We start from the raw sequence: 27,401 nt of genomic DNA, 5'->3' as shown, positions 1-27,401 counted from the left end.
TTGTCACTTGTTCTTTCTTTTTTGCAAGGTTCATTAGGACACCTCATTCCACCTTGGTATATAAAACACAGTTGGTTTCCTTTTTCTTTTCTGTTTCAAAGTCCTTCATTAATTGCTTATATTTTTCATTCTGTATTTGGTTCACTAATATGCTACCTTATAGTTGCACACACAATGACTACCATAGTTTTATACAAATGAACAAAGTGTAATTGGGTGCCCTTCATTTATAACCCCACAAAAACGACTGCCTCAATGCAACTTCAATCTACAGAAAGGAAAGCTTTGACTGTTGTTTGTGCGAATGATATAAAATGTGCAGAATATATGGCTTTTTTATTGACAGTTTGGTGCCCAGGAAGGTACTGCTTGCTGACTATGTAGTCATACTTGGAAATGTCAACACTCATGTACAATTAATAAGCATACCTGGAAGAGCTTCATTTGGAGGAATGATTTGATCTTAATTTATTATTGGATTTCTGCACTAGTTTTGGATTACCCACAACAAACATCAAGTCTGAAAAAGGTTGTTAATAAATCTACCTGCTACCAGAATACATTTGGAAAAAGATAATTGACTTTTCAGTTGTATCGTCTGCATTGGACACTGTAGCATTATGGGAGGAGTTTAAGGATTGGGGGGTGGGGCTGGCTCCCCCAGCAGATACATGTTATTAAAACAGATCTCAGATAAAGTATCATGTTACTAATTTTTTAAGGTCACAATTAATGTAAATATGTTAACAATCAGTGTGATGGACTGATAAAAAATAGAGTAAATCATCCTGCACAGAGCAACTCTGTCATACATGTCACCTATACTTAAATCAGATTGAAGTTTACGCAACATTTCTCTATCACAGATTAGTTCACTGTTTCAGGTTTAGCTTCACAGAGGTTACTTCTGTTTTTAAATGTAGCATATTAAATGTAGTGTGCCTGTGGCTGGCGCTTATGCCTTTGGGCAGCGTGTGGTAGTCTAAGCAATTCCCCAGCACACACCACACTCACCACAGTGAGAAAATATTTATAAAACAACAAAAACGTGATACAGTATCTGTCTCTCTGATTGATTAAATAAATAACAGAAAACACTCTAACTTTTAGATCAGCTAACAAAGTCGCTCCTGAATGTTACATTTTGCATACATTTTCTAACTTGTTAAATAACAAAGTGGTTATTTGAACTGAATTACAGTACTTAAAAAAAACTTAAGAAATGTTAACGCTGTGTGTATACGTTTTTGGAATTTTGAAGTTTTAAATGTGTTAATGAAAGTGAGACCTACTTAAATTGACACTCGATGGCCAAGGCGTTGACCAGACAGACGCAAGAGGAAATAAGAAATGTGTGGAATTTTCTAGCAAATGCCACTGTTCTGTGTGGCTTCAAGTATAACATCTGGCAAAAGCATCTAACCATATCTCAGTAAAGGCCGTTATCTGAGTGGATTTGGTTCAAGCAAGTTATTTATTTTGGAAGCCTGTCATTTCAATAAGGTGGTATCTTCAAAGAAAAGGCCTAGGCATTAGCACCAATTATTCATCTATTTTTTAATTATTTTCGTTGTACTTGCAATTAATTTTAGCTGTAAAGGTATTCCTAGTGAAATTTTTAAATAAAACAAATTGCTATTGTTCGAGATAAACCGCCGTTGACTTTTCTTTCTCCTTCCGTCACATACTGTTTATATCGACGTAACGACGTTGGCCTTAAAAAGGGGCGTTGCATTATGCTAATTTAGTGTGCGTTGTTGTCCCCCCCCCCCCCCCCCCCAAAAGCCCGAGTGTTTCCTTACATGGCCATGGTCGTCGGCGTGCGGGCGTCGGCGAGTAGGAATGTGCGGGGATGTACCACAAATGTGCGGTGGGGGAATCATACTCTGAGCGCTAGTGCTCTCTAAATATCATAGTTTTATTTTATGATAAAGCGCGTGCATTTACATTTTCCTAATTATATTATGCATTCAATATATTTAGATGGGTTGAAATTTTAAGTTTATACCTCTTAAACAGTACACCCCCACTATATTTGTGTTGGTACGTGCTGCAGTTCCTGCCTTGAGCAGTGATAATTATCAGGAAGTTTCGGGTGGTGCTACATCATAGCTCGCTGTAGTCGCGGCCTTCACTGAAGTGTCCTGTCTGTGAGTATGTTTTAAAGCTGTTCTGTATATTATAATATTTTTTAATTGTATCTTTAGTTTGTACTGAACAAATTGTTTTTTAGAAAGAAGACATTAGCAATACGGCGCAGGTTGTTGAAAAAGGTCTGTTTTGTATTAAGGTCGCCATTAAACCTGTCTTTGTATGTTTGGCTTGAAGGGTTTTATTCCTCGAGTGCCCTTTCAGTGACTGTCCAGGATTTGTCGTAATTGCTAAAATCCGGTAAATTTCTCGCAATATGGGGCTTTGTGTGGGGTAGCTGCTTACGTTTTTCACTTCGGCGGCAATTTGGGCGTGGTGACTGTGCAGTTGCGATCGGACAGGTGAGGGGCATTGACAGCGACGAAGGTGACGGTGATCCGCGCGGTTGATTTTTCAGCAGAATTTCCCTCCATAATCAACCGTTCAGTTGTCCGTTTACTTAACCTTTTTAGTTGCGTATTTATAGTCGCAGGAGGCCGTTGCTCGTTCCTCAGGCCGTGAACGAATCCTGGAGGAAATGCTATTTCATCCAAGCTGTGGCATTATGTCCACGCTGCTGCTAATGAAGGTTTGTATTCTAATGAACGCTTAAGCCGTATTGCCCCACCTTGTGTCCTTCCTAGCTGTCTCACCATTTCGAAATTATCTTGAGTTTGGCTACTGTTACGTGACCTCTGGTGCTTGCCTCCTGAATTTTAGGCTGCACTACCTTCTGTTCCCCGCTGTGCAATTTACGAAGAATTTACTGGAGCACACTTTGCTGTTACAGGAAATGAAAGGGGGGCAGGACTGAACCGACACACAGTCTTCGAAGGGCACTATTGGTGAACAAACAGCAGCAGAAATCAAAAGACCAGCAAATGCATTGGAAATGGTATAAAGCAGAAGAAAAATGATTAGGTGATGGCCAGATCAAGAATGTCAGTTTTGCAATGAAGAAAAAATCATAATGGCAACAAATTACTAATTACTCTCAGTACTGAAACGATTATCGGATCAGAGATTGTAATATGAAATGAGAGCTGATGTATTATGGTGTTGATACCAAAGTCAAGATTGTGTGAGACTATGGGATTGTTTGGAAACTTTACTGTTGGCCTTTTGTTTTCCCCAGGATTCGTTCTCATAATTACCGAAACGTGTCTTTTGAAGTGATGTAGTGTGTTATGTTCTGTGATCAACTGTAACTCCATCAACTATTAAATCTTGTCTTGTTCACGATGTGGCAGGAATGATCCCTGCCTCGATGCCACCCACAAATGGCAAAAATAGGTAGATATGCTTCTTTTACTTTGTGGTAGGATAGACATTTTCATTTTGCACTGAAAATTTAAACTGGATTTTCTAGATCTCAATATATTGGACACTTGATGTGGCTTGTTCAGATGCTGTACAAGCAAAAATACCTTTAACTACTCTGACCTATTTTAAATACTTGGAGTTTTAGATTTTACTGATTGAATTTAACCTTTTTCTTGTATGTCAAACTTTTTATTCCGAAGAGGTGGTAATTGATTCAACATTGAGATGTTATGAATTCATTTTTTTTAATACATTTTATGCACGTTTAACGAGTAGAGAGTACCTATTTTTAAGGTAAGAAGCACACTTGATGAATAAAATGCGTACAACACTTAACAAGGAACTTAACATTTCCTCATTAGAATTCAGTGTTTTGCATTGGAAGCAAAGTAAAAGAGAGGTGTTGAATATAGTAGTGCTGGGCTGTATGACCACAATTCTGTATCACGGTATTTTTCAAAATTATACTGGTTTCACGGTATTCAATGGTATTTTTTTTCCAATGCATGAGTGGATATTAACCACATTTTCCACTGCAATTACTGCAGTAGACTGGCTAAAAATAACCTATTCCACTGTCATGACATTGTACAAAAAAACATTTTAATGTGCAGACAAGTATTAATACAGGTTTGCATGGCCCAATAAAGTGATAGTTTTCAAGGGGTTGGCACTAATGAAGAGAAGGAATCACATTGCATGACAGTTGCAGTCAAAATATAGAACCTTTTTATTGAACAAATTTTGTAAATAACTTAAACTGAAATTTTGATAACATATTTTCCATCCATCCAAAGAGGCATTTAGACTTAGTAAAATGTCAAGAGGTGCATGTCAAAAGTTGTATTGCACTGAACATGTCTTAGAAAAGGAATAAATAGTAAATATTTTTTGTAAACCAACTACACTATTCTGTTAATGTTAACAATCTCTGTCCGCTGACACATTAAAGTGATCTTTTTAAACAACTTTACCATCGTTAAACTGCATAATATTTAAACTAATAAATAATAACAATAAAATAAATAATAGTGCAACTTCCAGTAATAATACTATTACTTCAAGCCCTGGTGCATTACACAGTATTAACCAAATAAAAATAAAACAAGTGCAACTTGGTGATGACATCTTTACCAACTGAACCATCGTTTAGGCAAATTGCATTAATATGGACCTTGCTTCAAGCTAAGCTATATACATAAATAATAAAACTGCAACTTGCATTTATAATGCTATTTGTAGTATAGCCCTCATCCATCCATCCATCCATCCATTGTCTTCCGCTTATCCAAGGTCGGGTCGCGGGGGCAGCAGCTTGAGCAGAGATGCCCAGACTTCCCTCTCCCCGGCCACTTCTTCTAGCTCTTCCGGGAGAATCCCAAGGCGTTCCCAGGCCAGTCGAGAGACATAGTCCCTCCAACGTGTCCTGGGTCTTCCCCGGGGCCTCCTCCCGGTTAGACGTGCCCGGAACACCTCACCAGGGAGGCATCCAGGAGTCATCCTGATCAGATGCCCGAGCCACCTCATCTGACTCCTCTCGATGCGGAGGAGCAGCGGCTCTACTCTGAGCCCCTCCCGGATGACTGAGCTTCTCACCCTATCTTTAAGGGAAAGCCCAGACACCATGCGGAGGAAACTCATTTCAGCCGCTTGTATTCGCGATCTCGTTCTTTCGGTCACTACCCATAGCTCATGACCATAGGTGAGGGTAGGAACATAGATGGACTGGTGAATTGAGAGCTTCGCCTTGCGGCTCAGCTCCTTTTTCACCACGACAGACCGATGCAATGCCCGCATTACTGTGGATGCCGCACCGATCCGCCTGTCGATCTCACGCTCCATTCTTCCCTCACTCGTGAACAAGACCCCGAGATACTTGAACTCCTCCACTTGGGGCAGGATCTCGCTACCAACCCTGAGAGGGCACTCCACCCTTTTCCGGCTGAGGACCATGGTCTCGGATTTGGAGATGCTGATTTTCATCCCAGCCGCTTCACACTCAGCTGCGAACCGATCCAGAGAGAGCTGAAGATCACGGCCTGATGAAGCAAACAGGACAACATCATCTGCAAAAAGCAGTGACCCAATCCTGAGCCCACCAAACCGGACCCCCTCAACGCCCTGGCTGCGCCTAGAAATTCTGTCCATAAAAGTTATGAACAGAATCGGTGACAAAGGGCAGCCCTGGCGGAGTCGAACTCTCACTGGAAACGGGTTCGACTTACTGCCGGCAATGCGGACCAGGCTCTGGCACCGATCGTACAGGGAACGAACAGCCCTTATCAGGGGGGTCGGTACCCCATACTCTTGGAGTACCCCGCACAGGATTCCCCGAGGGACACGGTCGAATGCCTTTTCCAAGTCCACAAAACACATGTAGACTGGTTGGGCAAACTCCCATGCACCCTCCAGGACCCTGCCAAGGGTATAGAGCTGGTCCACTGTTCCGCGACCAGGACGAAAACCACACTGTTCCTCCTGAATCTGAGGCTCGACTATCCGACGGACCCTCCTCTCCAGGACCCCTGAATAGACTTTTCCAGGGAGGCTGAGGAGTGTGATCCCTCTGTAGTTGGAACACACCCTCCGGTCCCCCTTCTTAAAGAGGGGGACTACCACCCCGGTCTGCCAATCCAGAGGCACTGTCCCTGATGTCCATGCAATGTTGCAGAGGCGTGTCAACCAAGACAGTCCTACAACATCCAGAACCTTGAGGAACTCCGGGCGTATCTCATCCACCCCCGGGGCCCTGCCACCAAGGAGTTTTTTGACCACCTCGGTGACCTCAGTCCCAGAGATGGGGGAGCCCACCTCTGAGTCCCCAGGCTCTGCTTCCTCATTGGAAGGCATGTTAATGGGATTGAGGAGGTCTTCGAAGTACTCCCCCCACCGACCCACAACGTCTCGAGTCGAGGTCAGCAGCGCACCATCCCCACCATATACAGTGTTGATTGACACTGCACTGCTTCCCCTTCCTGAGACGCCGGATGGTGGACCAGAATCTCCTCGAAGCCGTCCGAAAGTCGTTCTCCATGGCCTCCCCAAACTCCTCCCACGCCCGAGTTTTTGCCCCAGCAACCACCAAAGCCGCATTCCGCTTGGCCTGCCGGTACCTATCAGCTGCCTCCAGGGTCCCACAGGACAAAAGGGTCCTGTAGGACTCCTTCTTCAGCTTGATGGCATCCTTCACCGCCGGTGTCCACCAACGGGTTCGGGGATTGCCGCCACGACAGGCACCGACCACCTTACGGCCACAGCTCCGGTCAGCTGCCTCAACAATAGAGGCACGGAACATGGCCCATTCGGACTCAATGTCCCCCACCTCCCTCGGGATGTGGTCGAAGTTCTGCCGGAGGTGGGAGTTGAAGCTACTTCTGACAGGGGGCTCTGCCAGACGTTCCCAGCAGACCCTCACAACACGTTTGGGCCTACCAGGCCTGACCGGCATCCTCCCCCACCATCGAAGCCAACTCACCACCAGGTGGTGATCAGTTGACAGCTCCGCCCCTCTCTTCACCCGAGTGTCCAAGACATGTGGCCGCAGCCACAACATTGTCACAAGAAGGTGTATGACTGTGTAATGATGTGTAATAGTTGGGTTGAAAAAATATGTATTGGTTTTTCAGCAAGTTAGTTAGCAAAATAAGTAGTTTTAATGTAAGTAGTTGAGCCATTGAGCTTGCCAGTTCTAATTAGCCTTAGGTAATGGTATCTGCCAAATATTGCCAGTGATTGGAGAGTAGAAATGTGCTTTATAGAAGAGGACTTTACGCATTACTCAGTTTCAAGGGTGGCATGGCATTTATATGCAAAGGGTTTTTTTTTTTTTTAAACTATATTTTGCTCATGTAAGCAGAAAATATTTAAATACAACTTTTAATGTTTGCTGTTTTGCTTAGTGTGGTCTTTCTCTCACATTCAAGTGTGTATCGGATGGCTGGTAATTTTGGTTTATCATTTAGGTCTCTGTTCAAAACAAGTCCCTCTTCGCAAACTAGCAACACTTTGCATCCAAGAGTCATTTACATGTTTGTAGTGAAAACTTCGGCGTTTTTATAACCAACAACAACTGGTTGCCCAATTCACCTTAAATGGACAAGAAAAATGAACTTGGCATAGTGATCATAAGTGCACTGTTAATATGGAAAGTTTTTGTCATAAGTAACCTACTCATTGTTTGACTGCTTGAGATATTGAGGCATTTAACTCTTTTAGGGCTAATTTTTTTTTTGTTTTCTCCCAGGGCTGAATATTTTTCCAAAAACTAACATTTTTTAAAAAAGAACACAAAGCAATTGTTTAACATATCAAATCAACAAAAAATATTTACTTTTGACAAATGTTACTGTCTTGCATGTTATGTGAGCCTGCATACTCTATGATTTCACATACATATCACATACATTTTACACAGCAAAGTCTGATCTCGCTCAAAGCAGCCAATTTCAGTCATTGCCACATTGCACTCCTTACAATTTGTGTTGCTTTGGTGCCTATTTTTCAATTGTCTGTTGCTGCACTTTCTCACATATATTGTTAGTGTGTACTGTAGAGAGACAAGTCACCCATTTGCCATCATGCCATGCCACTGCCACCAAGTTTTCTGCCTGCATGAAAACCTTATTGTCACCTCTTTTCATCTTCTGAAACTTTATGAACTTTATGTATGGCATTATAGCCTGGCTCACCCCATGGGATTTGCTTCTGTTTATTACAGAAGTGAATAAAACTTTGCAGCAGCACGTACCTAAGCCACCAGGGGACAAAACACGTTTGGACCAATGCTCCCTGAAGTTATATCACCAATTCTGTCTCATCTCTATTTGTAATGCCACAGCGCGCTTCATCTCGTCTTTCGTTGTGGGTTTCCACTTTGAAAAACGAGAATGCGATGCAAACGCAGCCCGCGATTCAAAAAAAATCTCTGCCTACCTGTTTGTCTCGTCTGACAGTAGCTGAAGAGCAGCATCAGGAGAGAGCAGCCTGAAGTACAGCAGCTGGTGATCTGTCGTGTCCAACAGCAAGCCATGCCGTCTTGTAAACTCCAGTAGCCAGATCGGCTCTCAACGGATCAATGTCTGTGTATTTATCCCATGCGAACCTTGCCGTAGATGCCTCGGCTGCGCGAAGGCACGCAACTGGCAGCAGATCCGCTGGCGCGGCATCGGCTGGTGTCTGATCAGCTGATGCCTGCTTCTAACTCTCTTGCTCGATCTCCTGATCACTGCCAATAAAGTCCGATTCTGAAAAATCAAGAGTCCGACTCCGCGATAATGCGCATAATGCGAGTGTTTTCTTTTCTGCACTTGCTTCGCTGCCTTTTCACATGTCGGTGCCATCTTGCCTGTTTACATTTCGCAACTCACGCACACGCAATGTTTATTTGCTGAGTCAACGAGTCTAGCATTCCTCCAAGCACAGAGGGAATGCCTGTGATGTGACAGTGAGATTTGTCGCCATTAACAGTTGATTGTTGCCCTCTATCCCTGGATGTCGACTTTTGTCGACATCCGCCTTCAACCCCTCCTGTCGACAAAAGTCGACATCCGCCCTAAAAGAGTTAAATAAGTTTATGAACTAAAGAGAGTATATTTGACAAATTCTTGATTTGAGTGGATAGGTATAGTACAAATGTCTTGGAACAGGTTCTGGCTTGGTCACTTTGTGTGGGGAGTTCTTCTATACTTTATGTCAGCATAGATTTGTGTAAAATGTTTACATTTTTGATTAGAAACTCTAGACATGGTGTATGCTTAGGTGCCTCCTGCTTTGCATCTGGTGTTGCAGTGATGGGCTCTGTGATGCAGTATTGGATTAAGCAGTTAATTGAAAAATTTAACCAGCTAATTGAAAAATAAATTCCTACAACATACCAAAAAAATATATGGAAGCAAATTAGGGCCATGGATTTCTTATGGACACTGAAGAAAAAAAAAAAATTGACATTTCCACTTCAATCTCGACATAAGAGTAGAGATTTAAGTTGACATCGACTTTATTTTCGTAATTTTATCATTAAAGTAGAACGTTGTGAACTTCATTTTACTTACTGCAAGGGAGCAGCATTACCGCCACGCTACCGTGCATGTTTAATACCTGCTTTAATGTATTTCATCATGAAAATGATATCAGGTATTTATCTTAGCATTCTAAATGTTCAGAGAGCAGGAATATCATGAAGTGAATGTATTCTGTGTGGCGATAGTTGCCTGCGCCTCCTCTTGGTGCAGAGGAAGTCAACTGGGTCGCGGAACAATTAACACAAAGCATTTAATGTGCTACATTAACTTATGACTGGGTTTGAGAAAATTTAGTAAATTAAACATTGATTTTAGGATTACGTTTAGTTTGACATTTTACTTTACTGGCAAAATAAACTATGAGAAAAAAGTGGAAATGTCGAGATTAAAGTCCACATGTCCACTTTATTCTTGACAGTTTTATTTTTTTGTTCCCCCACACCATACCCCACTGTGGCCTTAATACACTTCTGTAAAAAAGAGACCCTATTAATGGTGGTAACTAATCTTTCATTTTAAATATGTATATAAAAGCAATTTACTACATTTGGAAAATATTTTCCCAAATCTGATCATAGTTTGTCATGGGGCCATATCATTAGAGTACCCTGAGATTTACTTTGAATATCATGTCTTGTAAAGTAGATAGAACCTTTTTTTGTACCCAGGGGATAGATATATATTAATTACACGTGCCAGAATTACCAAAAGAAGAAAATTCTAAAAAGAAGAGAGAACTTCTGACTTGGCATTTAGTGAGGTGTCATACTGGCGTGTTGGTATAAAGCAGCCCCAGTAGCATTTCTTGGCAAGACTTTTTTGCTGAAAGTTCTCAGTGTTGGTGTGTTAGAGGGAGGATGTGCAGCATTTTTCATAATGGCACTCAATTTTGTTTTAATCCTTTGTTACCACTTCCAGGGGTTCCAACTGTGTGTCCCATAACTAAGCCTGTCGTTTTAATTAGCTTGTTAATTCAGTGGACCTCTCTTGATGAAAATTGCATTGGCCTTCACAGGGTTGTAGAAGATATGAAGGATGTCACTACTCGCATTAAAGGAAGAGCCTGCTCTGCCCTTTCTTGTATAGTTCCTCAGTGTTCAGAGACCAGTCCAATCTGTTACTGATGTGGACCTCTAAGTTCCTGTAGGATTGTGCCACCTTTAACAACCACTTCCTGAATAGAGACTGGACATAGAGACTATTTGGTGCAGGAAAAGTCTATAACCAGTTCCTGGGTTTTGCTGATATTTATGTTTTAACAATAGAGTAATGGATAATACACAATGTCAAGACAAGTGAAATGCCGGTGATCCTCAGAAAAATGTTTTCTCATATCTTATGTTTCAGAGGAATTAAAATGAGTAGGAAAATAATATTTTGTGCCATGAACTTAGGCAAGTCAAAAAATACAACAATGTGCATCGTAGGTATATAGCTGTTCATAACAATGACGTGGAATCTGTTTCTCCAAGTGTGTGTTTTTTTTTTTTTTAAATGAGGGGTGCAGTCGGCGTCATACATGCATTAATGTGCTGTCTGGCAGTATTTTGGTTATACTGTTTTAAAAGAGAAAACGGGAAGAAAATAGTTGATGAGACGAATGCCATTTGCTAGCACTGCAAGAAAGTTTCGACATGCGTTTAAAGCAAACACTGCAAACATGATGAACTACAATGGGGCAAAAAAGTATTTAGTCAGCCACGAATTGTGCAAGTTCTCCCACTTAAAAAGATGAGAGGCCTGTAATTTTCATCATAGGTATACCTCAACTATGAGAGTCAAAATGAGGAAAAAAACCCCAGAAAATCACATTGTCTGATTTTTGAAGAATTTATTTGCAAATTATGGTGGGGGAAAAAAGTATTTGGTCAATAACAAAAGTTCATCTCAATACTTTGTTATATACCCTTTGTTGGCAATGACAGAGGTCAAATGTTTTCTGTAAGTCTTCACCAGGTTTTCGCACACTGTTGCTGGTATTTTGGCCGATTCCTCCATGCAGATCTCCTCTAGAGCAGTGATGTTTTGGGGCTGTCACTGGGCAACACGGACTTTCAACTCCCTCCAAAGATTTTCTATGGGGTTGAGATCTGGAGACTGGCTAGGCCACTCCAGGACCTTGAAATGCTTCTTACGAAGCCACTCCTTCGTTACCCGGGCGGTGTGTTTGGGATCATTGTCATGCTGAAAGACCCAGCCACGTTTCATCTTCATTGCCCTTGCTGATGGAAGGAGATTTTCACTCAAAATCTGACGATACATGGCCCCATACATTCTTTCCTTTACACGGATCAGTCGTCCTGGTCCCTTTGCTGAAAAACAGCCCCAAAGCACGATGTTTCCACCCACATTCTTTACAGTAGGTATGGTGTTCTTTGGATGCAACTCAGCATTCTTTCTCCTCCAAACACGACGAGTAGAGGTTTTTCATCTGACCATATGACATTCTCCCAATCCTCTTCTGGATCATCCAAATGCCCTCTAGCAAACTTCAGACGGGCCTGCACATGTACTGGCTTAAGCAGAGGGACACGTCTGGCACTGCAGGATTTGAGTCCCTGGCGGCGTAGTGTGTTACTAATGGTAGCCTTTGTTACTTTGGTCCCAGCTCTCTGCAGGTCATTCACTAGGTCCCCCCGTGTGGTTCTGGGATTTTTGCTCACCGTTCTTGTGATCATTTTGACCCCACGGGGTGAGATCTTGCGTGGAGCCCCAGATCGAGGGAGATTATCAGTGGTCCTGTATGTCTTCCATTTTCTAATAATTTCTCCCACAGTTGATTTCTTCACACCAAGCTGCTTACCTATTGCAGATTCCATCTTCCCAGCCTGGTGCAGGTCTACAATTTTGTTTCTGGTGTCCTTTGACAGCTCTTTGGTCTTGGCCATAGTGGAGTTTGGAGTGTGACTGTTTGAGGTTGTGGACAGGTGTCTTTTATATTGATAACGAGTTCAAACAGGTGCCATTAATGCAGGTAACAAGTGGAGGACAGAGGAGCCTCTTACAGAAGAAGTTACAGGTCTGTGAGAGCCAGAAATCGTGCTTGTTTGTAGGTGACCAAATACTTATTTTCCACCATAATTTGCAAATAAATTCTTTAAAAATCGGACAATGTGATTTTTCTGGATTTTTTTTCTTTCTCATTTTGTCTCTCATAGTTGAGGTATACCTATAATGAAAATTACAGGCGCCTCTCATCTTTTTAAGTGGGAGAACTTGCACAATTCGTGGCTGACTAAATACTTTTTTGCCCCACTGTATGTACAATGCCATTACAGATACAAATACAAATCGCCATCTGTAAAGAAGCAGTTGCCTAAAGGCCAGGCATCTCTGGCAGATTTATTAGTACCATTTCTAGTCTAGTGCAAGGGCCAAAGAAATAACGGAGTATTGGTGTTTTTATTGCGTAGGACATGAGACTGTTTTCAGTCATTGAAATGATGGGTTTTGGCTGCTTGTGATCACACTAGAGCCGCAGTACTACATTCCCTCATGCCTACACTTTAGAGGCACTGTATTGCTGGCCCCGTACAATGAGGCTAGGATGAGTGTGAAGGAATCCCTTAAAGATGCAGAGAGCATCACAATAACTACAGACTGCTGGACTTCTAAGGCAAATCAAAGTTATCACGATCACAGCCCATTCTGTCACCAGCAACTGAGGAATGGTGAGCTTTGTGCTTCAACTTGACCTCTTTTTGAAGCCAAATCTGGATGCAACAGTGCTTAGGTGGTGAAATTGGCTGTTTTGGAGTGAGAGCTTGAAAGGGCCAATCACAACATCACTGTTGTTAATGATACTGCATGTAACATGGATGTAGCAGTCATGAGGGCAAAGCTCAGCCACTCTATCAGGTACTTTGCACATATTGAGGCTGGCTACCCAGGCAGGCTTGGGCATACCACATTTTAGTCATCTACTTGATCAAGTGAGAAGGTCTTTTACTTTTTTTTTTTTTTTTTTTCCTTCCCCCACTGGAGCTCCACAGCTACAGCTTTATGCACTGCCAAATAGAAATTACTTAGAACGTGATAGAATAGTGCACTGGAAATGCTCGATCATTATCTTGAGCAGCAGGCAGAGACAGTAGTAGCCCTGCTATGGGTGTAGATTTCTGCTGGAGCCTATCCAAGCTAGCATAGGGCGCACGGCAGGAACAAACCTTGGACAGAGCACCAGTCCATCACAGGGTGAACAGACACACACCCCTCAACCACACACTAGGGCCAGTTTAGGATTGCCAATTTACTAACCTGCATGTCTTTGGACAGTGGGAGTGTGTTATGTGTGTTTATATATGATGATGATGTACAGTGCATCTGGAAAGTATTCACAGCGCATCACTTTTTCCACATTTTGTTGTGTTACAGGCTTATTCCAAAATGGATTAAATTAATCTTTTTCCTCAGAATTCTACACACAACACCCCATAATGACAATGTGAAAAAAGTTTACTTGAGGTTTTTGGGAAATTTTATTAAAAATAAAAAAACTGAGAAATCACATGTACATAAGTATTCACAGCCTTTGCTCAATACTTTGTCGATGCACCTTTGGCAGCAATTACAGCCTCAAGTCTTTTTGAATATGATGCCACAAGCTTGGCACACCTATCCTTGGCCAGTTTCGCCCATTCCTCTTTGCAGCACCTCTCAAGCTCCATCAGGTTGGATAGGTAGCGTCGGTACACAGCCATTTTAAGATCTCTCCAGAGATGTTCAATCGGATTCAAGTCTGGGATCTGGCTGGGCCACTCAAGGACATTTACAGAGTTGTCTTGAAGCCACTCCCTTGATATCTTGGCTGTGTGCTTAGGGTCGTTGTCCTGCTGAAAGATGAACTTTTGCCCCAGTCTGAGGTCAAGAGCGCTCTGGAGCAGGTTTACATCCAGGATATGTCTGTACATTGCTGCAGTCGTCTTTCCCTTTATCCTGACTAGTCTCCCAGTTCCTGCCGCTGAAAAACATCCCCACAGCATGAGCTGCCACCACCATGCTTCACTGTAGGGATGGTATTGGCCTGGTGATGAGCGGTGTCTGGTTTCCTCCAAACGTGATGCCTGGCATTCACACCAAAGAGTTCAATCTTTGTCTCATCAGACCAGAGAATTTTCTTTCTCACGGTCAGAGAGTCCTTCAGGTGCCTTTTGGCAAACTCCAGGCGGGCTGCCATGTGCCTCTTACTAAGGAGTGGCTTCCGTCTGGCCACTCTACCATACAGGCCTGATTGGTGGATTGCTGCAGAGATGGTTTTCCTTCGGGAAGATTCTCCTCTCTTCACAGAGGACCTCTGGAACTCTGACAGAGTGACCATCGGGTTCTTGGTCAACTCCTTGACTAAGGCCTTTCTCCCCCGATTGCTCAGTTTAGATGGCTGGCCAGCTCTAGGAAGAGTCCTGGTGGTTTCGAACTTCTTCCACTTAAGGATGATGGAGGCCACTGTGCTCATTGGGACCTTCAAAGCAGCAGAAATTTCTGTAACCTTCCTCAGATTTGTGCCTCGAGACAATCCTGTCTCGGAGGTCTACAGACAATTCCTTTGACTTCATGCTTGGTTTGTGCTGTGACATGAACTGTCAACTGTGGGACCTTATATAGACAGGTGTGTGCCTTTCCAAATCATGTCCAATCAACTGAATTTACCACAGGTGGACTCCAATTAAGCTGCAGAAACATCTCGAGGATGATCAGGGGAAACAGGATGCACCTGAGCTCAATTCTGAGCTTCATGGCCAAGGCTGTGAATACTTATGTACATGTGCTGTCTCAATTTTTTTATTTTTAATAAATTTGCAAAAACCTCAAGTAAACTTTTTTCACATTGTCATTATGGGGTGTTGTGTGTAGAATTCTGAGGAAAAAAATGAATTTAATCCATTTTGGAATAAGGCTGTAACATAACAAAATATGGAAAAAGTGATGCGCTGTGAATACTTTCTGGATGCACTGTAGATATAGTGCAGAAGACTTTCAGGAAAATGCATTTTTGATTCTGAAATGTATGGAAGAGGATTTGTCTCAGAAATAACATTTCAGTTCTAGATTTTCTTCATTAACATTGTTTAAAAATCATGGTGTTGAATCGAGAGTCGAATCAAATAGTGAACAGAGTGCATCATTACATCCCTCAAAATTAGAGTACCTTCAGATGAGATGCCCTTGTAAGTTTTGTAGTAATCCAAAAAGCTAGTTTTCCTCAAATTTAGCCAATTTACTGACTTTTAAGAGCATTACAGACTATCTAGCAATCCAGGTTAATGCAGAGCTTAAATTTTATTAAATGTAATCTGTATATAGTGAAAGACTTCTGGATTAAATATAGGGATGCTCCGATCAGGATGTAGTACTGATTTCATATTACTTGATTGGCCGATTCAGTTTTTTTTTTTTTTAAATTGTCCTGCGCAGTTTCTAAAGTAATGGAGGCTTTCAGTTCCTTCTGTGATTGAGTCGAGCATGTCTACAGATACATAGTCCAAGCATCTACACATTTTCTAACCGGTTTATACAGTTCACCGTTGCTGGGGACACCATGCGTTTACCCATAAAACTATGCAATGCATATAGGACTGCAAGGAAGCTGCACACTGATGGTAGTAACAGTTGTAGTGGAAAAAAATGGGCAAGATTCAAGCAAAGTGTCCATTTGGCTCATCAGTTTATTGATGAAACAAGATACTGTTAATGCCAAAATAAAATTTTAATTTAGGACTTCAAAGCACTGCAATTGTGACAAATGTGCATACTTCATCACTAAATATGAATATGCAAAAGCTAAATTTGTATCATTTGGTTTCTTTGAAGGCAAAGCAATATTCATTAGTAAAACTCCAATATATAATGGAATCCTATATTTCATTGTCATTGTGAAGGTCCAGACTGGCTGCAGCTGCTTTATCTGTCTTGACCCCGGAATTCTTGATTGTCATGTACCAAGATTAACTAGGACAATTTGGGCACAAACAGGCAAACGTACAGTGCAAAAGGTGCATAGCACTTTTATTGTTCCAGTGTTACAAAAATAAAGTCCTTATCCATAAGTTGTCATGTTGAAGGTTAAAAACCAATAAATACTCTACACGTTGAAAATTGGAGGTTAAAGTCACAGTCAGGATCCATTCGTTAAATCCGCAAGACTTGGTGCATCCTTTTTGATCCATATTCACATCTCGGCTGCTCACCCTCGTGATCAGCTATGCAGCAGCAGATGTTCTCCAGCCTGCCACAGTCCTGCCTCTCGATTTTACCTCCATCCCTTCTTTTATACAACTGCCCAGCACGTCTCCTCTAGAATGCTGTGGGTGCAAGTGCCTTGACTATGCTTGGAGTGCCACTGAGGGGGTGAAAAAAGGCCTTACTTGGTCTGCATGTGTGTGCTTAAATAGGCAAGTTCATAATTACACACTCCAAGGACATCCGGCTACGCTGCCATGTGCACCCAAACCCCTCAAAACTAAGGACACTTTTTTTTTATTTTAAAAACGCATTCTCCCGTGGACTCCTATGTTCTTAATCACAGTCATATATTTGTAAGGTATATTGGTGAATGTTGCACGGTCCTGTTAATATTCTAATTCCATATTTGTACACCGGCTAAGCAACAACAAAGTCTTGTGTGTCATATAAGATACTTTGAAAGCAGCAGAACAAAGGGTGTTACAATGCAAAACAAAGCTTGATTTTATGTAGAAAATGACTTTGGACAAATATAAAAATTTTATGAGCTTTGATTTTGTGACATTTGAAGATTGAATCAATTTGAGTCCTTCATTAAATATTACTCTTCAGTATGTTTTATTAACCAGCTAATGAGCAAATTTGTATCTTACAGTAGCAAATGTTAGCAATCTAAGAGGAGATTTTTTTTAAAAGCCTGTTACAAAAATGGCTTTAGTTTGTTTAAATGAAAATATCCTGTATTATCTTGAAATTCATTAACAGTACAGAGTGCCATGCATTGATTGTGTACCTATTATTGTGAAATTTTGCTGATATTAGTATTGAATACTGAAACTATGGTGTTTACATTGGATCATCTCTGACTAGTATCGAAATACTAGTATTTAAAGACAAAGTGTTGACATGAGTTAGTTCAAAGTTGGATAGCTCAGTTCGCAAAGCACAGTAATTGTCTTATTGATATAAACAGAATTATCATTCTAAACATTTGCATAAGTATATATTCAGTCAGTTAAAAAAAAAAAAAAAATTAAAGTATTGCCCAGTATTTGACGTCTATTCCAGGTTATAACAGTGTTCCTCCTCAGGTAGATCTAAAATATTAAAAATTAAAATTGTAAGAAATCACTGTACAGAAAAAAAACCATGTGAACAATGAAGTTAATGATGATAAAGCTTCAAATTCCTGTTTTAAATAAATGCTGCATCAATTTTTTCTTTTTATTTTAAAGTGGCCTCTTTAACTTTTCCTTCAAACAGGTCCATTAAAGAAAGCCAAGATGTCGAGCAAAAGAGCCAAGGGAAAGACCACCAAGAAGCGCCCTCAAAGGGCAACTTCAAATGTTTTTGCTATGTTTGACCAGTCTCAGATTCAGGAGTTTAAGGAGGCTTTTAATATGATTGATCAAAATCGGGATGGCTTTATTGACAAGGAGGATTTGCATGACATGCTTGCATCACTTGGTAAGTGCATTTCATTTGAAAATATTAATAACGTTGGGTTTGAAATTGAAAATGTCTGATGGAAGTGTCATTTACATCATTAACCACTTAGGTGTGTCTGTACATCAGTTGATTATTTTTTTGCTAGGTCAGTTTCATACAGCTTAAAACTTCCATTCTCTTTTTAAACTATGAGGTATCTTAGAAAATGGTGTGTTTTAATGTTCTTTTGGGTTTATAAAGTATAGATTATTGTGAGTAGTAGCATTCCATTTTATCATTGTGATGTTTAGTGTAAACAAATTAGAATTAACCTAAGATAATGTTTAACAATGTATATTCTAAGTGCTTCTTCAATTGTAAACAAAGCTAACATTTATTCCTGCTTCTGAAATGTACAACATTTGAAAACCAGGCTTATTTTTCATGAAGTCAAATGAGCAATTTTATTTTTCTAGGTAGGTCCAAATACAGTGATATTTGTAATGAAATTAAGTTACTTCTTGACAAAAGGAATTGTAACTGTAACAAGAGTGCCAACCCAAGGAATACACACCAGATTTTGACTACGGCTCATTTACCAGAACAGTGTCAGAAATGAGCAACAAATTTAATCAAAGCTGCCCTTTTTTACTTCTCTAGCAAGTGCTCTTCTCTTTAGTGATTTGAGGATTACAAATAGTACCACCTCCTCCAACCCCTGTTTGTACAACAAGAATACCTCAGGCATAACTAACTTTGTAGTTTAAAAGCAGGATGTAATTCTGATATGTTTTTCTAGTTTTATGCTGTTGCAGTACTGTAACAGTTATGATGTAGAATAGATGCCTTGCCTGTAGGAGGGTTGATATTTGTGGTTTCACATACTAGCTGTTATGTGTGTGACATAACAATGGAAGAAATATTAAAAAGTGGAATACCAAAAATTGGTCTGTATTTATACAGGGTAAGCTACCATCAGAATGCTAATCTGATTGAATCCCTTGCACAGGTTGTGCTTATTGAGTAGAGTTAGTTGTTACTTATATAATTGGCCTGCATTTAAGACTGTTACAAAATGAGGGGTTTCTTTTCATTTTAATATGTTTTAGTGATTTTAGTTTGTCAATCAGATCTAAAACGGTGACAAATCATTTTGTTAACTGCCATTTTCGAATTCTGAACGTTCAAATTCCGATCGACTCAATAAACTAAAAAACATGTATACTATGGTCCATATTTGGTTATAGTTTGTGCAGTTCTTTTCAAAGTACATTTTAGCTGAGAAAGTAATGTGCCAGTAGTAGGGTGATCCCATATGTATAAAAACCGTAACTATGGGGGGTGTGGAGGTTTTTTGGTAAATCTAGTATACTGTAAACAGTAATACAAGTAGAGTGTGAAAATACTATTATTAAATACTGTTAATACTATTGATGCTTTGATCAGGGAGGTTTGCCAATACTGCGCCTTGATTTCATGTTTATCATGTTACTGTATTGGCCACACTAAATCCCCCATTTTACATTAACCTCCCACATGACCAGATGCATAGTATATACAATAAAGGGTTAACTTGGGTATTTCTACAGTTGGGTCAATAAATATTTGGACAGAGAACTTTTTTCTAATTTTGGTTCTGTACATTACCACAGTGAATTTTAAATGAAACCACTCAGGTGCAGTTGATGTGCAGACTTTCAGCTTTAGTTCAGTGGGGTGAACAAAACGATTGCATAAAAATGTGAGGCAACTAAAGCATTTTTTAACACAATCCCTTCATTTCAGGGGCTCAAAAGTAATTGGACAAAGTAAATAACTGGAAAATAAAATGTTCATTTCTAATACTTGGTTGAAAACCCTTTGCTGGCAATGACAGCCTGAACTCATGGACATCACCAGATGCTGGGTTTCCTCCTTTTTAATGCTCTGCCAGGCCTTTAAACTACAGCGGTTTTCAGTTGCTGCTTGTTTGTGGGCCTTTCTGTCTGAAGTTTAGTCTTCAACAAGTGAAATGCATGCTCAATTGGGTTAAGATCAGGTGACTGACTTGGCCATTCAAGAATTTTCCACTTCTTTGCTTTAATAAACTCCTGGGTTGCTTTGGCTGTATGTTTTGGGTCATTGGGCGGCATTCCATGATACAGATGGACCATCAATTTGACTGCATTTAGCTGGATTTGAGCAAACAGTATGTCTCTGAACACCTCAGAATTCATTCGGCTGCTTCTGTCCTGTGTCACATCATCAATAAACACTAGTGTCCCAGTGCCACTGGCAGCCATGCACGCCCAAGCCATCACACTGCCTCCACCGTGTTTTACAGATGATGTGGTATGCTTTGGATAATGAGCTGTTCCACGCCTTCTCCATACTTTTTTCTTGCCATCATTCTGGTAGAGGTTGATCTTGGTTTCATCTGTCCAAAGAATGTTTTTCCAGAACTGTGCTGGCTTTTTTAGATGTTCTTTAGCAAAGTCCAATCTAGCCTTTCTATTCTTGAGGCTTATGAGTGGCTTGCACCTTGCAGTGCACCCTCTGTATTTACTTTCATGCAGTCTTCTCTTTATGGTAGACTTGGATATCAATACGCCTACCTCCTGGAGAGTGTTGTTCACTTGGTTGGCTGTTGTGAAGGGGTTTCTCTTCACCATGGAAATGATTCTGCAATCATCCAACACTGTTTTCCGTGGACGTCCAGGTCTTTTTGTGTTGCTGAGATCACCAGTGCTTGCTTTCTTTCTCAGGATGTACCAAACTGTAGATTTTGCCACTCGTAATATTGTAGCAATTTCTCGGATGGGTTTTTTCTGTTTTCGCAGCTTAACGATGGCTGCTTTCACCTGCATTGAGAGCTCCTTTGACCGCATGTTGTCTGTTCACAGCAAAATCTTCCACATGCAAGCACCACACCTCAAATCAACTCCAGGCCTTTTATCTGCCCAATTGATAATGACATAATGACGAACTTGCCCACACCTGCCCATGAAATAGCCTTTGAGTCAATTGTCCAATTACTTTTGAGCCCCTGAAATGAAGGGATTGTGTTAAAAAATGCTTTAGTTGCCTCACATTTTTATGCAATCGTTTTGTTCACCCCACTGAATTAAAGCTGAAAGTCTGCACTTCAACTGCATCTGAGTTGTTTCATTTAAAATTCATTGTTGTAATGTACAGAACCAAAATTAGAAAAATTCTGTCCAAATATGTATGGACCTAACTATATAATTAAACTATAGACCACAGGTGTTACTTGTGATGTTTTTTTTAAATTAACAAGATGAAATTCTGTAGGCGTATTGTTCAGTGACCATAAAAATACTAAAATACAATTTCCTTAAAATACATGCATCTAATAATGTACAGAAAATATTCATCCATATTATTTGACATAAAATAAAAATGCTTCTCATAGCTACAAGCTGTCATATTTAATTTCTTCTGTAATGTATTTATCTGACTGCGGTGGGTTGGCACCCTGCCCGGGATTGGTCCCTGCCTTGTGCCCTGTGTTAGCTGGGATTGGCTCCAGCAGACCCCCGTGACCCTGTGTTCGGATTCAGCGGGTTGGAAAATGGATGGATGGATGGATGGATGTATTTATCTGAAACAACACTTGACGAAAGTTTCCACCATTTGTCTAACATTCTCTCACAATTAATTGATAATTGGTAGTTAAACTCTGCTTAAATGTAAATAAGATGTGAAATGGACATCCCCTCCCCACCTCTGTAAACACTATATGTGGTGCATGAGTAGCTCTGCTAACTATTTGTAATCCACAGGCATCTCTCCACCTTCCAACAAACAAAAATAGACAAATTTAGTTAAGTGAACAAGCCTATTGTTTACTAAGCAGCAATTTTCAAATTTTTTTTTTTGTCTAGTTGAAAATATGAGCTGCTGTACTTAACACACGCTACCTTACTGTACAGATAAGACATGCATTTTTCATTTTAAAGGACAAAAAGGTCTTGTAGTTGTTCTTGTTGTTTATCTAACTGCATAGGAAGGCGACTCCTGATTTCTTTTTCTGTTTATTACTGCAGTTAATAATTAACTCAGTCTAATATTCCAGTCTTCTCTCTTTCTGGTTAAGTCTGTCTTGCTGCTCTTTGCTTACAGCAAGTTCACAGCAATAAAAAGACGTGTGCTAGCTCAACTACCATAATACCTTGCGTAAAGAAGTAATAACAACTAAATAGCCGTTCAGCCCAGATACGCTGGGGGGGGAGGGACGTTTTTGTCATTAGCCAATGTACCAATTTGCCAGTTTAAATCGGCAGACAGAGCATCACTAGGTAGTAGTATTGTTTTAAACTTTGAAACTGTAATAATTTTGAGTGATTTGTGTAAATCGAGGTATTGTTTGAATATAATTTTGTGCAGCACATACAGTGGTTTTGTTTTACCTCTGTTATGTAGTGGAACAATGCACTTTACCAATGTACGTTGCTCCATTTACCCCCACACCTTGGGTGCCTGGACTGAAAAAGAGGCAAGTTAAAAATCTGGTGATAACAATCATGTTGACTTTGTGATGGGATTAAAAGTAAATGTTTTATGGTATTGGCTATATCCGTAGATTGACACAAGTGTCCATGATCTACTACCATTGTTCAGATACACCACTTTTTATTTTATATATAATATATATATAATATACACATTACTTATTCTACTTAAGGAAGTTATACATTGGTGTTAAGTTTCCATTAAGAACCATTTAATGTATATACCATAATACGTAGTATAATCAAGTTGAAACTGACTCCTCTCTTCTAATAAACATTAAAATACTGAGCCGTGAAAGCCATCTATCCAGTGTTCTAAAAATAATTTATTTTGTAATACCTACAGGAAAAAATCCAAATGATGATTACTTGGAAGCAATGATGAACGAGGCCCCTGGTCCTATCAACTTTACTATGTTTCTTACAATGTTTGGTGAAAAGCTAAATGGCACTGATCCAGAAGATGTTATTAGAAATGCATTTGCTTGCTTTGATGAGGAGGGGTCAGGTAAGAAACAAGTAGCATTTGTTTTTTCTCCTTTAATGAGAACAGTCTATTTCGTCTTTTTGCAGCTGTTCAAAAATATTGGTCTTGTTTTATTTGCAAAGGGGATTATGTGAGGTAACCTTTGTTTACAAATTAAGACTTAAAATTCTTTAGGCTAAATTTGCCCTAGATTCTGCTTGTTAAATTAAAACAATACATTTTTATTTTTGATAATTTTATATTGAAGAAAGCAAATTTGTTGCAAGTTACAATAAGTGTCTTTAGTATGAAATACAGTCAATCTTCAACACTCTCACTTGAGGGTTTAATTTCCATAACTTCTAAATATTCATTTGATTTTACTTTTGTGTTGGCAACCATGCACATTTCATTGGCTTCACGGTTTTATATATGCAGTAGAGAAAAAATGAGATGTGCCAGTTTGGGGAGGGTTTTGTTTTAAGAAATTAATTTTGACCTTGCATTGATTCTTTGGTCTAGTATATATTTCTGTATGTCTTGATTGTGAAATGTCACAGATTTTGAGGTTTGACATTTTGGGCTTTGAGGACTGCATTGGTTACAATGTCTTCCTCACCCTACTGTTGTAGAGTAAGGAGCTCCCCATTTATTACATGTTTACATTTTTTTTATTAAAAAAATGCAACCCCCTCCCAAAAAATGTGCAAGTTTTCTGGGCATTAAGTCAGTAATGCAGCTCAGTGGGAAAATAAAGGTTTTAATGAATCGACCAGCAGGCTAGAGATATTGATGCTGCTGATCTTATCAGTTGTAGCCTCAAATTTAAACATCCACTCCTCTCTGCTGTGCTCCAGTATGTCGAGACCCTTGAGTGTCTGAAGCTGCACAGTGTGTAGACAACATTGACATATTATTTCAGTTAGGTGTGTCCTTCATGGGCTCCAAACTCCATCTACCAGCCGTGAAGGGCACAGTGTCGGGGGGTGATGTTGAGACCTTGCCAGGGCCTGCGTCTTTGTGACTAAAGTTTTTATCTTATTGAAATGTTTGCACGAAAGGTCACAGATATCTAGGGGAAAAACTAGTGAGAAATGTTTTGCATGTGTGTTATGAAAAGCTCATATTATCAAAAATTAGTGTTGTAAAGAATTCCATGAAGAAAAGTGTATCTGAAGCAATCTCTAGCTGTACATTAAAATCCTAATGAATTGATTTGAAATAGTTTTCACAAGTTATGTATAGTGTCTATGGTTGCAAACAATAGTACTTAATCTGTATTTATAGTGGCTTACTGTTTTCTTGTGTTTTTAAAGTTTGATTTTACAGTTGTATATATCCTGATGAAGTACATTAAACCAGTGAAATAAAATAGCTGTTTTGGATATCTATTAACTGTGCCCCACCAAAAAAACCTATCCCTTAAAATCTTTTTAAATACTGGGGGGGGTCTGCTTGTTTTTGGGTCTTGCTTTAGACAGTTAAAATGGTGATTGGCAGAGGACACTGAACATAAAAATATTACTGTACATTTCCAAGTTTTAAGTTTACCAAGATTTAAATTTAAGAAAAGCAGTATGTCGCTGTATAAATAAATCAATGAATTTGGGAGGGTTTGGCTGTAAGCTTTAGGTATCTGTTTATTGAACACTTAATATGATCTGGTTTGCAGTTAAATGGTTAGTAGATAGCATATGAAATTGGAATTAACACAAATTGCGTTTTTTTTTTTTTTTTTTTTGTATCCTTTTGTATCACTGACTATCAAAACTGACATCTAAATATTACAGTAATAGTATTTTGGGGCTGCAAAGTTGGCTAATCAGTGGTGATGAGATGGCTAGTGTAAGCCTATGCAAAATCTAGTTTCCTCTGATAGATTGACAAGTGGCAAAATGTTACAAATTTTAATGTCTGACAACAGCCTTTTAAGAGCGGAAAATAACTTGCCATATAGAATAAGTATTTTTAAAGTAGTCATTTGTGATATGCATGTCTTTCACCAAATTAGGTTAACCTCAATTAGAGAAGTCAATAAAACGAATTGAGCATTTCTGTATTGTTAAAAGATTGCAAAACTAAGAGCTCATTTTGCTTCACTGCACATGCACCATGTTGGCAATGCTCCAAAGTAATTTTTTGTATTTTTTTTTTTTGTGTTTTCTTTCAAATTGGTAATTTTAATGTTACCAATCTTTTTATGCATTTCCTTACTTTTACATTTATTTTGGTATGTTCAGAATAAATTCCATTGCTGAAACTTTGTTACTTGTACTCAGGAAACCATGTTACGACCAAAACATAGAGGTAAACCAAGAAAGCCTCCTAGTATTTTCTGTGACTTCCAGTAATGCTACTATGTCTTTAAAAATAAAAGCAAGAGGACAATTACATGATAAAAAGATGCAGAGTGATGGAAACATAAAACTGCCGTCTGTTAATTTTTTATACGTTTAATTTTATTTGGATTGCTGCTTAGAATTTTCTGCCACATGCTAATTAATAAACCCACCCATGATCTTTTGGCAAGTGTGCTCTGGACCTGTATGAGGAGTATGGGTGCATGTTACTATGGAAGTTTGATGAACTGATGCTACGTCCAATGTTGGTTCCTGTGTTGTGGTCTGTATTGCTAAGTAAGCAAGGTTCTGTACCTGTGTTTTTGAAACTTAATAAAAAATACTTTCCATAAAGGAAAGATGGAGTTCAGTTGGATTATGGAAGAAGATATAACATGCTGCCATGCCTGTTATCACTCTTCAAAGTTGTCTGCCTGTATCCATCAGTCGGTGATGTCCATTGAAAAGTGTGTGTTTTTTTTATTTTTATTTTTTTATTTTTTTTATAAATAAATCTTAATTTGCTACACTTTGAAGAAAATTCTTGTAGCTTTCCTCCCATAAAACTCTGGAAGATTGAAATCCCCTAATGGTGCCAATATTAGTTGGAAGAACATAAATGGGAGTGATTTCCCCCAACCTCCCTAAATATTTGCTTGATACATGTGTAAATAAACATCGCTGGCTAGATGTGCACATTACAGCTTATATTGTGTTGATGTACCATAGAAAGCAATTTGGAGTACTCATTTCAACATTTCACTTTTCCATTTGTTTTCTTGCAAAAACAGTTTTTTTCCTCCAAAACAACAACTTGAAATGCAGGGTTTCATTATTAGGTGGTTGATCTGTACAGAAAACCAAAGTTTCAACTTTTTGTGAAAATAAATACTGCTAACCACAGAAATGTAATTTCTGGCTGATTTGGTTTTTGTTTTTAACTAAATAAATGAGGCAAGAGCCCAGCAGTGCATTACAACTTGACTGATTTGGTTGACAAAGTTAAGACTGTTCAAGTGAAATTTCCCACTGGTGATTTGTACGTTTATCTGTCCCATAGCTCATAAACCAAGCACTTTTACCATATGGGAAAGGTAAGATATTAGTAACGCGGTATCATTCTTTGTACCGATTGCTTATGACTATGTAGAAGTGGAGTGTGACACTGTTTAGATCACAGGCTAACCTATAGTTATGATAATCTCCTTTTTTCTTTTTATTATTTTAGGGTTTATCCAGGAGGACTACTTAAGAGAACTGCTGACTACGATGGGAGACAGGTTTACAGATGAAGAGGTTGATGAGCTTTTCAGGGAGGCTCCAATTGACAAAAAAAACAACTTCAACTATGTTGAATTTACACGCATCCTTAAACACGGAGCAAAGGACAAAGATGATTAAACATTAATGCTTATAAATATGAAAATAGCAGGCTGTTCATAATACTGTCTTATTTGCTAGAACATCATGGTGCATGACTTGTCTTTCAGACAGCAAATAAAGGAACCTGCTCTACTGCACCTTTTCTAAATGTTTCCCTAATACACACTGTACATCTAAGCTGAAAGGCATTACCTAAATGAGTATTTTGGTAAAGCAGATGTAAAATTGCGATGTAAATGTTACAGTAGGTCTGAAACATTTGTCAACCTATTACCTGGTTTAGCTGGATTTTTACATTTTGTAATAAATGAAAAATTTTGAAATTAAGATGCATCATGGCACATGGTTTATCTTTATTTAACAGGAAAACTATTGTGCAAAACAAACATTTCCAAAACATGTATTCTGTTTTAATATATTTTTAAACTACCCATGTGGTGTTAATACAAAGTGAGGCCTATCAGAATGAACACCCTGTCCTAGAGTGCTGTTCATAAAGGTGATTTTTCAAAAGCTTTTTTTTTTTTTTTTTCTTTGGACTGTAGCAGTAATACCCGTTCTAACCTGTATATTTTCCTCAGTTTCATTTCATTCAGTTTTCAAAATTGCAAACTGGATTTAC

The 27,401-nt window shown here is 39.4% G+C and overlaps 1 protein-coding gene across 1 annotated transcript; it reads left to right on the top strand.

Moving 5' to 3' along the window:
• Positions 1–1,986: 1,986 nt before the first annotated feature.
• Positions 1,987–27,180, top strand: myl12.1 (myosin, light chain 12, genome duplicate 1). The gene is made up of 4 exons (XM_028803756.2): positions 1,987–2,150; positions 17,916–18,119; positions 22,938–23,099; positions 26,625–27,180. Exons 2-4 carry the CDS (start codon positions 17,936–17,938, stop codon positions 26,795–26,797), a joined length of 519 nt encoding a protein of 172 aa, XP_028659589.1. The 5' UTR covers positions 1,987–2,150; positions 17,916–17,935; the 3' UTR covers positions 26,798–27,180.
• The last annotated feature ends 221 nt before the right edge of the window (positions 27,181–27,401 follow it).

This window comes from Erpetoichthys calabaricus, chromosome 6 (genome assembly GCF_900747795.2).
Source record: "Erpetoichthys calabaricus chromosome 6, fErpCal1.3, whole genome shotgun sequence".
Taxonomy (NCBI): Eukaryota; Metazoa; Chordata; class Cladistia; order Polypteriformes; family Polypteridae; genus Erpetoichthys; species Erpetoichthys calabaricus.
This window is presented reverse-complemented; position numbering and strand designations above follow the sequence as displayed.

Bases quoted from the DNA above. Each gene is read 5' to 3' on its own strand.
- myl12.1 (XM_028803756.2), top strand. From the start codon at position 17,936: ATGTCGAGCAAAAGAGCCAAGGGAAAGACCACCAAGAAGCGCCCTCAA. The intron at 18,120-22,937 runs GTAAGTGCATTT...TAATACCTACAG, and splicing joins TGACATGCTTGCATCACTTG to GAAAAAATCCAAATGATGAT. The intron at 23,100-26,624 runs GTAAGAAACAAG...TTATTATTTTAG, and splicing joins CTTTGATGAGGAGGGGTCAG to GGTTTATCCAGGAGGACTAC.